The 16,770-nt window shown below is 38.6% G+C and overlaps 1 protein-coding gene across 5 annotated transcripts in view; it reads left to right on the top strand.

Moving 5' to 3' along the window:
- The window catches only part of add3a (adducin 3 (gamma) a), a 191,182-nt gene that overhangs the window by 123,664 nt on the left and 50,748 nt on the right, over positions 1 to 16,770 (top strand). For all 5 annotated transcript variants that reach the window (XM_057844312.1, XM_057844313.1, XM_057844314.1 and 2 more), the window contains exons 6-7: positions 12,483 to 12,632; positions 16,617 to 16,760. In XM_057844312.1, coding sequence (XP_057700295.1) covers positions 12,483 to 12,632; positions 16,617 to 16,760 — 294 coding nt within the window. The remainder of the gene's footprint in view (positions 1 to 12,482; positions 12,633 to 16,616; positions 16,761 to 16,770) is intronic.

The following is a 16,770-nucleotide window of genomic DNA, read 5'->3' as shown; positions in this document are numbered from 1 at the left end:
TTGGCCGAAGAGTCGAAATGCTCTCCCGTGAAATGCCTGTTTAAAAATGTTCCCGTTGTTACTTCTTGCGTTCGCTTATAAGTGCCCATTTAAAAAGGAAAAGCCATGGATGATACTACACACAGAGCGTATTATTAACAAATGTTAAAGTTGTATAATCATATAGCGAGAATAAGGAACGTCACTGACAAGCGCAGGCCCCCGCAAGTGGATAGTGAGGGGAATAGGATAGTGCGCCTACAGCTAACAAGACTCTTAACTAGAGCTGGGAATCTTTGGGCACCTAACGATTCGATTACGATTACGATTCAGATGGTCCGATTCGATTCTAAAACGATTATTGATGCACCCCCCCCCCCTTTTTTTTTTTTTTTTTTTTTTAAATGTTTTGTACATTAGTTCAAAAATTGTTCAAAAATACTCTCAGGCTAAACCAAACTACTATTTCAGTATCAAGTTAACATATAGCAGTAAACAAATATACACAAATAACAGTAAATAAAAAAACTCCAGTCCCCATTCTGTATCAGCAGCTTTAAACTACATTCAATTAATTTAATGTTGTGAATCAACCGTTAAAGTTGTTAAAATTGCTCCCGTTAATCCATAATTGCCCTTTTGTCAACTTTCGACATGTGAAAGTTTTAAAACTATTTTAAAGATAGATTCAAGTCAATATTTTACCGATTTAGGAGTATTTTAGATAAAAAGTTAATTAGGTTTGCTTGGAAGGTTCGCTACAACAGCCTTGCAGAGAAGTGTACTGCTTTAAGATGGCGGCCGTTTCCTACGTCTGCATCTAGCTTTTTGTAGATGTGCTGCAAACGCTACCGCTACCGTAGTGCATCTAGTCTTATATAAATGATATCTACCGTACCATTATGTGGATGACGTACTTTTGTAGCAGCTTCAGGTATGTTGTTGTGTTTTTTTATCTCGTGGCATGAGTTGAGCTAGAGCCGTGAGTTGAGCATTGGCATTACCCGAGGGGCCGGGTAATGAGAAGCATGATGTTTAGCTACTCTCGCTCCGTTGCTCATTGACCGCGCGGCGCGCTGAGTGTGTTGTACTTCCGCTTTACTTGGCATATTTCAATAATCGGAATTTGGATGTTTGTGAATCGTTCTCGAATCTTCCACGGCCGAATCGCGAATAATCTAAGAATCGGAAATTTTGCACACCTCTACTCTTAACATTGCATACCGCTTCAACATATTCAATAGTATTTAGTTTTCATTCATTTTAAATTAATATTCTGTCCGAACAAGCTTAAGAGAGAATCCACACCGTGCCATCACACATCAAGCAGATGAATAAGTAACTTTTTCTCCGCAGTGACAAAAACAGCTGACTGTGGCCCCAGTAGGTAGGTAGCCTACCATATGTAGCATATGGAACAATGAAATTAACAGTTCACCTGCTGTGGCCTGAACGTAGTCTCACACTTTCCTCCTGGTGCGCATGGACTTGAATTGCGTGCCCGCTTGTGCAGTCCCTGTTTTTTCACCTCTTTTATCAACACCATCGTCGTTTTGGGGCTTTTTGAAGAAACTTCGGACACTCCGTTGCCTTGACATTTTTCAGAGTAAGGCCAACGACGTCATGCATCAAGAGAGACAATAGCTAATTAATATGCTCACTCGCCACCCTGTGGTCTGGGGTGGGAATTGCAACCGGTCAAAATGACGGATGGACTTCAGTTTTTTCCGTCACCATTTTAAAAAATCGGTCAACGACGGAAAATATTCGGTTAACGCGACCCCTGGGTCAAACACTAATTGTGCAAGTCCTCCCACTTGAAAATATTAGAGAGGCCTGTAATTGTCAACATGGGTAAATCTCAACCATGAGAGACAGAATTAGGAAAAAAAAAACAGAAAATCACATTGTTTGATTTTAACATAATTTATTTCCAAAATAAGTATTTGGTCACCTACAAACAAGCAAGATTTCTGGCTGTCAAAGAGGTCTAACTTCTTCTAACGAGGCCTAACGAGACTCCACTTGTTAACTGTATTAATGGCACCTGTTTTAACTCATTATCGGTGTAAAAAATACACCTGTCCACAATGTCAGTCAGTCAGTCAGTCACACTCCAAACTCCACTATGGCCAAGACCAAAGAGCTGTCGAAGGACACTAGAGACAAAATTGTAGACCTGCACCAGGCTGGGAAGACTGAATCTGCAATAGGTAAAACGCTTGGTGTAAAGAAATCAACTGTGGGAGCAATTATTAGAAAATGGAAGACATACAAAACCACTGATAATCTCCCTCGATCTGGGGCTCTATGCGAGATCTCACCCCGTTTCGTCAAAATGATAACAAGAACGGTGAGCAAAAATCCCAGAACCACACGGGGGGACCTAGTGAATGACTTACAGAGAGCTGGGACCACAGTAACAAAGGCTACTATCAGTAACACAATGCGCCGCCAGGGACTCAAATCCTGCATTGTCAGACGTGTCCCCCTGATGAAGAAAGTACACATCCAGGCCCGTCTGCGGTTCGCCAGAGAGCATTTGGATGATCCAGAAGAGGACTGGGAGAATGTGTTATGGTCAGATGAAACCAAAATAGAATTATAGAAAATGTTTTGGTAGAAATACGGGTTCTCGTGTTTGGAGGAGAAACAATACTGAATTGCATCCAAAGAACACCATACCCACTGTGAAGCATGGGGGTGGAAACATCATGCTTTGGGGCCGTTTTTCTGTAAAGGGACCAGGACGACTGATCTGTGTAAAGGAAAGAATGAATGGGGCCATGTATCAACAGATTTTGATTGAAAATCTCCTTCCATCAGCAAGGGCATTGAAGATGAGACGTGGCTGGGTCTTTCAGCATGACAATGATCCCAAACAAACTCCCAGGGGGACAAAGGAGTGGCTTCGTAAGAAGCATTTCAAGGTTCTGGAGTGGCCTAGCCAGTCTCCAGGTCTCAACCCCATAGAAAATCTGCGTAGGGAGTTGAAAGTCCGTGTTGCCCAACCACAGCCCCAAAAGTCACTGCTCTAGAGGAGATCTGCATGGAGGAATGGGCCAAAATACCACCAACAGTGTGTGAAAAGCTTGTGAAGAGTTTCAGAAAACGTTTGGCCTCCGTTATTGCCAACAAAGGGTACATAACAAAGTATTGAGATTAATCTTTTGGTACTGACCAAATAGTTATTTTCCACCATGATTTGCAAATAAATTATTTAAAAAGCAAACAATGTGATTTTCTGTTTTTTTCCCCACATTCTGTCTCTCATGGTTAAGGTTTAACCATGTTGACAATTACAGGCTTCTCTAATATTTTCAAGTGGCAGAACTTGCACAATTAGTGGTTGACTAAATACTTATTTGCCCCACTGTAAATCCAATCAGCAAACCAAAATGCCAATGAAACATGTTACACCACGTTATTAAAGCCATCAGTTTTCTGCTTCTTATCCTGTTAAGAGTCACAGGGAAGCTGATTTAGTATGAGTTAGGTTACACATTGGGCTTAACACTAACCTCAGGCTTCTTATTCTAGTTAACCTGGAATAGATTTGTTGTTGTTATGTTGAGGGGGTTTCTTTAGGCGAGAAAGGACGCGTGAATGTCGTAAAATAGAGCAATCAATATCAATTATACATACAGTGGGGAAAACAAGTATTTGATACACTGCCAATGGGATTTCCCATTGACTTTGTATCAAATACTTGTTCTCCCCACTGTAATTTCGGACATTTGTTGTAAATGTACAGTATCTAGGGTATATGTACAGTACAGGTCAAAGGTTTGGACACACATCATTCAATGCAACACAACTGATGGTCCCGACTGCATTGATAAAGCAATAAAGTCCACAATTAACTCTGAGGCATACCTGTGAAGTGAAAAGAATTTCAATGACTACTTCTTGAAGCTAATCAAGAGAATGTCAAGTAGGGGTGTAACAAAATGTTAAATACAGGGAGGAAAAAAGTATTTGGATACCCTGCGATTTTGCTAAGTTCTCCCACTTAGAAATGATGGGCGGCTTTAAATTTTTTGTGGTAGGTGCTTGTCCAATGTGGGAGACAATCTAAAAAAAATCCAGAAATCACAGTGTATGATTTTTGTTAAAACAATTTATTTGTATTACACTGCTGCAAATAAGTATTTGAACACCTGAGAAAATCAATGTCAATATTGAGTACAGTAGCCTTTGTTTACAATTACAGAAGTCAAATGTTTCCTGTAACCTTTCACCAGGTTTGCAAAGACTGGAGCAGGGACTTTACACCACCATAGGCGGAGTTTGACTTTTGGGGCTGTGGGGGCACAACATGTTGATGACCCCGAAACGCAGTGTCAGCAATAAAATTCACTAAGTTACAAGAATATTTATAATAATAAGTTGAAAATAAGCATTTTTTATTTCCCATCATTCTTGAGGGGAATTGAGGGTGGAATGGAGGTAGATTTGTGTCTTTATTATTCAATCAAAAAAAAAAAAAAAGTTGCTACAATCAAAATGTATATTTTCAACAAAAAAGTCGCTTAAATAAAAAAAAAAAAAAAATGTGTTTGAATTTAAAAAATGAATTTGAAACTCAAAAAAATGCATGTGAAAGCTATTTTTCTTTTTTGATTGGAGTCAAGTTTTTTTTTTTTGATTGAAGTTATGTTGATTTGTGTTTGGACCACGTTTTGGCTAGGACGTTTTTGTCATTATTCAATCACAAAATACGTTTTTTATTTCCCATCATTCTTGAGGGGAACTCTAAATCAGGCTGCTTAGGCAATAATTTTCGTCAAGATCGTCATCCATTGAATATGGCATGCCTGTCGGTGTCGTGCCAATGTAGTTACCCCAGTCAAAAATTGTATCCCCTGGGCAGAGCCATATGGAGGTACAGTAGATTTGTGTCTTTATTGTTCAATCCAAAAAAAAAAGTTGCTTCAATCCAAAAAAAAGTCGCTTCAATAAAAAAAAAAAATGTGTTTGAATGCAAAAATAAATTTGAAATGCATTTGAAAACGATTTTTCTTTGATTGATTTTTTTTTTAAGTCGTTTTTTTTTTTTTTTTCATTGAATCCATTTTTTTTGATTGAAGTAATGTTGACTTGTGTTTGGGCCACATTTTGGCTAGGATATTTTTGTCTTTATCATTCAATCAAAATCATGTTGCTTCAAAAAATAAATATTTTCAAAAAGAAAAATCACTTCATTCAAAAAAAGAAACATTTCAATCATAGAAAACCTTTTTGAATGCGAAAAAATATTTGAGATTGAAAAATTTGCATTTGAACACTTAATTTTTCATTGAAAAGGTTTTCTTTGATTGAAGCAATCCTTTTTGTGTTTGGGCCATATTATGGTTGGGACATTTGTGTCTAAGTTATTCAATCCCGAAAAAAAAGTTGCTTCAATCAAAAAAAATATTTTCAATCAAAGAAAAAAATCATTTGAAAAATAAAATTGCCCTCCCCTAATTTTTTGTTGTTGTTGTTGTTGAAATTTATATGCAAAGCAACTGACCATCTAAGGTGCTAGTCACATGATCTGTTCGAAAAATAATTTTGACCCACTATAAAAATATTATTTTTTGTTCATTTCATTTATTTTTGTTGCAGTTTTATTGCTTTACAATTTTTATTCATATATAGGAAAGTCAATTTCAATCAATGACAGATTACGGTCTGGCCCCCCTTAAAATCCGCTTATGCTGCTCCACACAGATCTTCTGTAGTTCAATCAGGTTTCTGGACTGTCACTGAGTTTGAGCTTCCTCCAAAGATTTTCTATTGGGTTTAAGTCTTGAGACTGGATGGTCCCTCCAGAACCTTGATATGCTTTTTACGAAGCCACTCCTTGGTTATTCTGGCTGTCTGCTGTGGAGCATTGTCATGTTCGAAGACCCAGTCACGACCCATTTTCAATGCTGTAACTGATGGACGGAGGTTATTCCCCAAAATCTCACAATACATGGCCCTGGCCATTCGCTCCTTAATACTGTGCAGTCGTCCAGTCCCATGTGCAGAAAAATCCCCCTAAAGCGTGATGCTATTACCCCCATGCTTCACAGTAGGGATGGTGTTCTTGGGATGGTACTCATCATTCTTCTTCCTCCTAACACTATGAGTGGAATTAAGACCAAAAAGTTTCATTTTAATCGCATATGACCACATGACATTTTCCCATGACTCCTCTGGATTCAATTGGTCATCATGTTTTTGTTTTTTTTTAATTTGGGCTCATCTTACTCAGTTCTATTAGATAGTTTTGTTTTTGCTTTTTTGTTGTGCCTCTACTATTAACTTGCGAGTCTAAAACCATATGTTTTGAATAGCATTTATTATCTTCCTTTGACATTTTGTCATTGTCTTGTGAGCCAAGATGCATTCACGAAACCTAAAACGCAACATCTTTTATTTTCATAGTGTTTAGTTTTTCCATTAAGAATGCCCAAAACAATTAAGACAAGCAAAGCTGAAAATATATCAGCCTTTTTGACTATCACAAAATGATGACATGTTGTTGTCACTGTAATTTGCAATTTTGATTGTAAGGCCTGTTTTTATTATTTTGGAAATAACAATAACAGATGTATCCTGAAGCCTTTGCTAACACTGTCAGTTAATAATTAGCGTCATCTTCGTAAAGGCAACATTCTTTCAAGTGGTAGCTCATTCTATTATTTGGTACTGATTTCTACTCATTTGTCATTTTTGATCTTAGAGATGTGTCAATATCAAAAAGGAACACTCTTTACATCCCAATCTGGGTCTGACAGCATGATGGATGTTCTTTCCTGTTGCTACAACTGGCACTCACAGTTTAGTTTGTGAAAGAGAAATGTGATCTTGTGGTTTTTCTGCTTTATATCAGAACAACATGTGGTGGCTGTGCATGATGCCTGCAGGCCACAGAGAGTTTCTGTTTGTGATTAACATTCAGCCAGACCCGGACATCTGCAGACACTTTGGTCATTGCTTTTTCTTCCGCTTCATCCATCTGATTCTATGGCCAGGTGTCTTCACTCTCCCCCTTTTTGTCATCATCTAGTACGTCTACATATCTACCTAGATAGTCATGTACTTTTCTGCTCATCCCATATCTGTCTCAGTGCTCCAATAACTGAATAGTAATAAAGTTGACGATCCACAAGTATATCACATTTCATGTAAGAGCCATGATAATTTATGAGGTTGAGTGTTTGGATAAGATTCAAAGTTTATTTGTCAATTCTCCACGTGTAGTTGCCATATAAAAGACTCAAAATTGCGTTTCTTCGCTTCCCAGACATATATAGCGACAAAACAAGCATTTTAAAACAGAAAAATGTTTAATCAAAGATAATAAATATAAAATCTAAAAAACTATATGCACACAATTGATCTAAAATCTAAAAAAAACTGTGTGCAACAATGTGCATAAAAGCAGACAGATGTGCAAGGGTAGAGGTAGTGTGCCTAGGCATTATGGGCCTTTGCTCTCAGACTGCAAGGAGCTTCCCCCAAAATATTTAAAAAAAAAAAAAAAAAAAAAAAAAGTTAAAATGTATGCTGTTGTGTGCACGTCATTTACTAAGTATGCGCTACAACAATACAAAAATACTTATTAGTCTTAGTCATATTATAGTCACTTCAAAATGTGTTCGTCTCCGTCTGGTTTTAGTTGACAATTCTCAAAATGTTATCGTCTATAAGCTTCAAAGAAGTCCATGAATAAATAAATAAATAAAAGGATTCCAACTATTTACAATGAACATGACAAACACATGACTGTAGAGTCTACAAGGACATCACCATTTTCATGATGATAATACAAACTCGGCAGGAAAAATGCACATTATTTTTAATTAAAGTCAACTGGACGCCACGAACTGTATGTAAAATGTTTTCCAAGAGTTTAAGAAGACAGAGTAACTGAGTAACTGCGCTAAATTCTAATGCTAACGTGAACGCTATGCTAACGCTACAAGTTAGTTCAGTGTGTGATAATTAGGTCTGCAGCTATCGAATATTTTAGTAATCGAGTAATCGCCTGAAAATTCTATCGATTAATCGGATAAAACTTCTTTTTTTTCAGGTAAAGAGCAATTATAAATATACATGAGAGAAAAAAGACATTTAATCCAATATTGAACCATTTTCAGTCAATCAGTGTTTTTATTTTCGATGTACATTGTTGAAAACAGCCAACAATTGCATCTCAGATGTGACTAGAAAAAAAAATTCACTGCTTTCACTCAAAAAATTTCTAGATCTTACAAAAAATTAAAAAAAAAAAATTCTTACCTAAAAATGTAATTATGCTTGATAACACACATCACTTGAAAGCTGCGTGTTTTTCCCACGTGTTTCAATTTAATTTCCATTTGTGTCAAGCTATTTTTAAGTTCTAGTTAAGTTTTAAGTTAGTCTAAACTGTAAGTACTGATAGGATTTTGAGTTTTTGCAGTGTTCAAAGTAATGTATGATACCTGCTGTATTGGAGCACATTAGGGACCAGTGCTACTTGGTGTTTTATTCAGCAATGACTACTGAGCTAAAACTGACAGTTAGCTTTATTATGTTTTAATTTTACACCCTCATCACGCTACAGCGCTGTTTTTACAGATTAAATAAAGCCTGAATGTAAGACACGTTAGCCACGCATCGACAGTGGTCATAATCAATAGAAACCTAGCCCTCCGAAGGGCTAACGTTACGTGAGCGAGTGACAGTAACGTTATATTTATTAGTGATGAGAAGTGTACCGCTTAAAGATGCCCAGACGCGGCCGAGTCTGTCATTTGTCATCTAGTCCTAAATGCATGCGATATCTATGAGATGCATCGGACACTACCTCCTACCACATTAGCATCACGCGGGCGTAGTTTTTAGCAACGCCTGTGTAGTTTGTAGCGGCTGTCGGCTGCAGTAAGTTTTTTTTTTTTTTCCTCCTCGACGAACGTGACGTCAGCGCGTTGTCCCGCATTAAAAGTAGTCTGGGCAAAACGTAATGCTTACAGCTGGCAAAATTGAACATTTCCTTGAGGTCAATAAAATTACTGGGATCAGTTTTTAAACTCAAGCTACTCGAGTTGCTCGAGTATTCGTTTCAGCTCTAGTGATGATCACTTAGCACAGACCTTAAAAGGCTAAAGCAACATGGCATATCTAGCCACAATAAGAAAGCAAAACTTAACAAGCAGCACCTGACACATGTGTTTTACAAAAGGAGCCTGGAATGGGCACAGACATACTCACCGGCTGGTGTAAGGTGCAGCACGTCAGATGAGTGACACGACCAAACAGTGCTAAATGCGTTCTAACTACACATACAATAAGAAAATATCACACATTGTGAATGTACGATGGAAACTATGGCGAATTTTCATCTCCTTCTCGTGTTGTCAGATGATAGCTAGCATCCATCTCGTTATGTTTTAGTCTCCTAAGACATGTTTTCAGCACGTCATTGTGACGTCATCGTCATGAAAAAATTGTTTGTTGACGAAATATTTTCGTAATCGTCATCATTGACAAAAGCAACACTGCTTCACAGTCCTTTAAACCAAGGGTCCCCAACCTTTTTTGCACCACGGAGCAGTGTGATTTGGGTCTTTTTTTCATGGACCTGCAATGTGCGGCAGTAAAATACAGCAAATATAAAATAACGCGACGGGGCTAAAAACAAATGTTAAGTGCAGGGAAAATATAACTCACCCGCTGAATCAGTGGGAGGCCTGTGCTTGTTTCGTTGAGACGAGATGGTGCCATCTAGGTGTGATGGGAGACAGTGAGACACGTAGTGGGTTCCTAATGTCCAGTCTGCTCCGTAACTTTGTCTTGGTTGCTGTCATTGCAAAGAAGCCCGCCTCACAAAGATACGATGTTGGAAATTGTAGCAAGGTTTTCAGTGCTCTCGTAGTGATTTCAGGATATTCCGTAATTACTTTAATGCAGAACCACGGTAGAGTTGTTGTCTCAAATGTATGTTTAAGGTCGCCCTCATTTGAGATCTCTACAAGCTGACCCTCCTGTTGCACAGACATGCTCGAATCACTCTGTTTATTCACAAACTGCTCACGAATCCACTCCTTCGCAGTTCGTAGGCCATATATTATACAGGCGGACTTGGCGCCTGACAGTCACTTATTGCGACAAACCCATATTTTAGGTAGGATGCTTGGTATTGTCTATTAAAAGAAGATTTTGTTTTCCTCGAGGTTGTAGGCTCATCTTCTGGCTCGTCAGGAGCCCCTTTCCCCGTAAAAAAATCTGTCCAAAGACGTCTGTTTTTCAGTCATCTTTTCTAGTGTGGGGCTAGTTATTTCCGGGAACAAATGTGATGCGCCTGCCCTACGGCCTACGTCATTCGTTATTATCAAGCAGAGGCGTACATAGATATAAAAAACACTACGTCTTGCTAACAGTCCAATGGATTTCTATGACGAAATTCTATCCAGTTGTAGTATTACATCTACAGTCCCTGACAAAAGTCTTGTTGCTGACAAAAGTCTTGTCGCTTTTCCATTTTTTTAAACAATTGCTAATAACCTGACTTTTAATTATTCAATTGGTTTCAGAAATTGCTCATATGAAAGCTATGACCCTCCCAAATGATGTTGAATGTACAGAAATACATTTGTTCCTCTGAAAAAAGAGTTGTCATTTCATGAAGACATAAAGGTGAAATTTTGGCGAGACAAAAGTTTTGTCGCCTACAGAAACTAGTGTGAAAATTGAACAAAAAATAGACTTCAAATACAAAAATATGTTACATTATATAGGCGAATTAAGTAGTGGTGCTGTGAGATCCGAATTTGATATTTTGTATGACTTCCATGGGCTTCGGCAAGGATTCATACAATTTATTGATGACGTCATCAGGAACATCAAAGAAAGCAGTCTTGCATGCCTCCCAGAGTTCATCAACAATCGTGGGTTTCGTCTTCTATGCTTCCTCTTTCATCCTACCCCAGACATGCTCAATGATGTTCATGTCTGGTGACTGGGCTGGCCAGTCCTGGAGGATCTTGATCTTCCTTGCCTTGAGGAACTTTGAGGTAGAGATTGAAGTATGCGATGGAGCACCATCCTGCTGCAGAATTTGTCTCTTTTTTTATGGTTAGGAATGTAAGCGGCAGCTAAGATTTGTTGATATTTCAGACTATTTATGTTGCCTTCCACCCTGCAGATCTCTCGCACACCCCCATACTGAATGTAACCCCAGACCATGATTTTGCCACCACCAAACTTCACTGTTTTCTGAGTGAATCTCGGATTCATGCGGGCTCCAGTAGGTCTCCTGCAATATTTGCGGTGACTGTGGTGTAATTCAATGGAAGATTCATCTGAAAAATCCACCTTTTGCCACTTTTCCAGCGTCCATCTTTTTGACAGGCTGTGGGCCTTGGCAAATACCACACGTTTTTTTAATTGTATGCACCCTGAGCAATTAATAGTCTGAAATATCGACAAATCTTAGCTGCCTCTTATGTCTTTATGTCTTCATTAAATGATCAATCTTTTTTCAGTGAAACAAATATATTTTAGTACATTCAACATCATTTGGGAGGGTCTTAGCTTTCATATGAGCCATTTCTGAAACCAATTGAATAATTAAAAGTCAGGTTATTAGCAATTGTTTCTAAAAAATGGATAAGCGACAAGACTTTTGTCAGGGACTGTAGAGTAGACAGGGATATTGGTGTGTTAAGGGGCACAGGCCAAAGTTAATTTGGCCAGAATGCAGTCGTTAATAAATCATTTATTATTTCTGTGTGGCCCAGTAGCAAATGCGCCGCGGACAGCGGAGGTTGGGGACCCCTGCTTTAAACAGTCTCCAGAGAAGAGGTTTTTTTTCTTCCAATTTTCATTCCATTGTTCGGAGTTAAACCAGAGACTTTCATAATCATCTTAGCAACACTTGCTTTGGGAAAAAAAACTAGCAAGAAATTAAACTTCTAATTCTGGTGTTTTTTTATTGTAACTGCTTGTGTTTGGAGACTTGATTTCTGGCACTCTAGTTTCTCTCCCTACCGAGCAGCAGGTGCCGCTGAGCCGCACCAGTGTCACAAAGCACTCACAAGTGGACACCCTTTGAGCTTCCCCTCACTGAAAGACCAGCATCCGCCACAGCTTGGCACAGTGTGCAATTTCTATAAAAATACCAGCAGTTAGTACAAAAGTAGAGAAGAAAGTAGAGGTGTCGGCAAGTAGAGGTGTTCCTAACCTTGTGGTACTACACTACAGGCAGCTACTCACAGCTTGATGGAATGAGCTGTTGGTGAGTCTGGTGGTGCGTTAGTAGAGGCTCCTGTACCTGCTTTTAGAGGGCAGGAGACCGAACAGATTGTGTACGGGGTGGCTTGCATCTCTTACAATTGTGATGGCACAGAAAACACAGTCAATCCAATATGTTATACTTGAATGAAGAATTCAGATTGAGCGTTGTTCGCTAAGATATTGTCATGTTATGTACATATATGTTAAGATTGCCTTCTGACTGAACGTGATGCACTTTGCTCCCACAGATGAAGGTTAACATCATCGGCGAAGTGATCGAACAGGGCTCCACTAACCTCAGCATCGACTCAGCCGGTTTCAGCCCCCACGCCGCCATCTACTCCATGCGTCCAGACACCCGCTGTGTCATACACGTGCATACTCCTGCCACGGCTGCCGTAAGTTTGTTTTCACACTGACGCAATCTACAAATGACTTAAGACCATAACATTCATGTTTAGGAAATCATACAATTTATTCAACAATGATGATTAGACGTTTATTGGATTGCCACAAACGATAGTCGCCTAATCACCGATTATTTTCATAACTGACGACTAATCGGCTCATGTAAATCACATTATTTACTGTTACATTACTCTGAGCTGAACATAGCTGTAAATGGGCACTGGAACCAAAATCTATACGCGGAGGGATATATTATGTAGCTATTTAACTGTATCATTGTTTTCCAAAGCAAAAGCAGATGTTTGTAAATATCTCTTGACTCCAAAGAGAAATCTCTGCGTTCATCAAAGACTAAATGAATCTGAAAATATTGACTGTAGTTTTTGTTTTTTAATGAAAATACAAAAGGCAATATTTATGTGTTTTTTTTGTTGGTTTATGGTATTCAAAATATTAAATGAATAAATAAATAGGGGTGTGACAAACTGTACCAGACACTTTGTATCCCAAAAGGTTAGAAAAAGGCTGCCATTGACGGTGCTCGACGCCCAATCCATTTAGACTGGGAACGTTCATTCATTCAAAACCAGAGCATTCAGAGTTATTCGGTCCGATTTTCGGTGCATTTACAGATATAACATTGAACAAAATTCTTTTAAAAAATATTGACAATAAACTAGTTCAGTTCAGTGCTCCTGTCAGTAACAGCAAATGATTTATGTACAGTATTTATTGGACTATAAGTCGCACCTGAGTATAAGTCGCACCAGCCATAAAATGCCCAACGAAGAGGAAAAAAAAACATGTATAAGTCACATTTTTGGGGGAAATTTACTTGATAAAATCCAACACATAGAACAGATATGTCATCTTGAAAGGCAATTTAACATAAAAATACAATAGAGAACAACATGTTGAATAAATGTACAGTGTACAGTGCATGAACAATGAAATGCGAATATACTGTCCTCACCAGGACGCTACGGCTCGGTCCTGGCTATACAGTGAACTCCAAAATGACGATGCTTGACGTCCGTATAATTTGCTGAATCAATTTCGTCCTCGATACCAAACAGGTTCACATCAACGGAAATAAATGATAATTAGCTGCTATTACAGCAATGACACAAACGGTTAGCATGCGTTCGCTAGCATTAGCAAACAACCGTTCAAACAACCAACCACAAACAACCACACAACTGGCTCTAAGTGTCCGATCGCAGGTGGAAAACACACAACAACAACAGAAAAGATGATACACACAGGCGTTGCCTCTGGAGAGATACTTTACAAGCATAAACAATGAACGTAGGTTCGCAGCCGTGTCTCTCTCTCTCTCCCTGTCGCCCACTCGCTTTGAGACGCTGCGTAGCTGTCCGTCTTCTTCTGGCGTGTGAGTGCTCTTCTTCGCGTAAACAAGTGCAAGTGCGCCCCCACCAGTGTTGTTAATCTTACTTTAAAAAAGTAATTAATTGCAGTTACAATTTACTTCTCCCTAAAAGTAATTGCGTTAGTAACTCAGTGTAAATGAATGTAAGAGTAATTAGTTACTTGGCAAAGTAACTGGTGATAATTTTCATGTTTTTTGTTGTTGTTTTTTTTTTTCCAAAAAAACAAACAAACAAAAAAAAAACAGGTCACACAATGTGAAGTTTAAAGGGTTTTTGGGACAATTTGCCCTAGCCCAATTCTTTACCATAAACTTAACTAGACACAGGGGTATTGCGGATATTGCGATAACTAGATAGTAACCTTTGCTATGTGTGGAAGTCATTTAATGTTGTGAATCAACCGTTAAAGTTGTTAAACTTGCTCCCGTTATTGCATTAGTTCCCATCTGTCTATTTTCAACATGTGTAAGTTTTTAAACTGTTTCATCATTTAAAGACAGATTTAAGTTAAAGTTTGCCGATTTAAGAGCATTTTAGATAAAAAGTTACTTAGGTTCGCTAGGAAGGTTCTCTACAACAGAGTCTTCCTGAGAAGTCTACTGCTTTAAGATGGTGGCTGTTTACTAACGCATGTAGTTCTTTATTATACATGTTGGTAATGCCACCGTGTCTGTCATTTGCATCTAGTTCTATAAATATGTGATGTCTACCGAAGCATCATGTGGGCGTAGTTTGTACGCTATCAGTTACAGTCAAGTATTATTGGAGCCACCTAGCATAGTAGCATCGCATTTGCAACGGCGTCACACTCCCTTGCCTTCTCCTTCTCTCGTCTCCGTGAGTCCGTCTTTTTCAAACTTGTCTCGCGTCAGTCAACCAACATCGTAACGCATAGTCCCGCCTCAGTAACGGTAACGGCGTTGCCAAGATGAGAAAAGTAATTAATTAAATTACTCACTACTGAAGAAAATAACGCTGTTAGTAACGCTGTTATATTCTAACGCCGTTATTAACAACTAGAGCTGAAACGAGTACTCGAGCAACTCGAGTAACTCGAGTTTAAAAACTGATCCGAGTAATTTTATTCACCTCGAGTAATCGTTTATTTTGACAGCTCTAAGCATCACGTTTTGCTCGGACTACTTTTAATGCGGGACAACGCGCTGTCACGTGCGGAGAGGAAGAAGGAAAAAAAAAAAACTTACTGCAGCCGACAGCCGCCACAAACGACGCCGACGTTGCTAAATACTAGCCCGCACGATGCTACGTTGGTACAGGTAGCGTCTGATGCGTCTCATAGAGATCACATGTATGTTGAACTACATGCGGAACGACAGACTCGGCCGCGTCTGGGCAGCGTTAGTAAACAGCTGCCATCTTAAAGCGGTAGAGCACTAAGCGCTAATAAAGAGTGCTAAGCGCTAATAAATAAGATAAACGTTACTGTTGCTACTAGCTCACGTAACGTTAGCCCTGCGGAGGTTTCAATTAATTATGACCACGTGTCTTACATACAGGCTTTAATATAACATAGCACTGTGGAGTGATGAGGGTGTAAAATAAACATTTAATCATGCTAACTATCAATTTTAACTCAGTAGTCATTGCTGGATAAAACACCAACTAGCACTGGTCCCTAATGTGCTCCAATACAGCCTGTATCATACATTTATTTTGAACACTGCAAAAACTCAAAATCCTATCAGGACTTACAGTTTAGACTGACTTAAAACTTAACTAGAACTTAAAAATGGCTTGACACAAAGAGAAATTCAATTGAAACACGTGGGAAAAAATCCTAACTTTTAAGTGATGTGTGTTATCAAGTGTAACGGCATTTTTAGGTAAGATATATATATTTTTTATAATAAGATCTAAAAGTTTTTTGAGTGAAAGCAGTGAATTAGTCTTTTTTTTTTTTTAATTCTAGTTACATCTGAGATGCAATTGTTGGCTGTTTTCAACAATATACTGTACATCGAAAATAAAAACATTGATTGACTGAAAATGGTTCAAGATTAGATGAAATGTCTTGTTTTCTCATGTATATTTATAATTGCTCTTCACCTAAAAATATATTTGTTTTATCCGATTACTCGATTAATCGATGGAATTTTCAGTCGATTACTCGATTACTAAAATATTCGATAGCTGCAGCCCTATTAACAACACCTGCCCCCACTTGGGCGTGAAAGCGCCACAAACTAAAAGCATGCATTTCAATATAAAAAAAAATTCAATTGAACACACATTGCCAAAGGCAGAACGCGAAAGTGGCAATAGCTATTAAGAGTTATTCAAATAACTATAGCATAAAGAACATGCTAACATGTTTACCAAACCATCAGTGTCACTCCGAAACACTAAAATAACACGTGAAATGATATCATAATGTGTTAATAATTTCACACATAAGTCGCTCCTGAGTAAAAGTCGCATTCCCAGCCAAACTATGGAAAAAAAAAACTGTGACTTATATTCCGAAAAATACAGTCCATGAAATTGGATTTAACATTAATTTACAGAGCAGTTGTTTTGATTTTTATGAATGGTTAGCGCTAATATCCCCCTTCCTGCTCATAGGTATCATCCATGAAATGCGGCATCCTGCCCATTTCTCAGGAGGCCCTCATCCTGGGTGACATAGCATACTTCAACTATCAAGGCAGCCTGGACGAGCCAGCGGAGCGCAAAGAGCTGCAAAAAGCCCTGGGGCCCACAGCAAAGGTAGGAGAGC

This window comes from Corythoichthys intestinalis, chromosome 8, assembly GCF_030265065.1.
Source record: "Corythoichthys intestinalis isolate RoL2023-P3 chromosome 8, ASM3026506v1, whole genome shotgun sequence".
NCBI lineage: Eukaryota > Metazoa > Chordata > Actinopteri > Syngnathiformes > Syngnathidae > Corythoichthys > Corythoichthys intestinalis.
The sequence above is the reverse complement of the archived record's forward strand: the minus strand, read 5'-3'. Positions and strand labels throughout refer to the sequence as shown.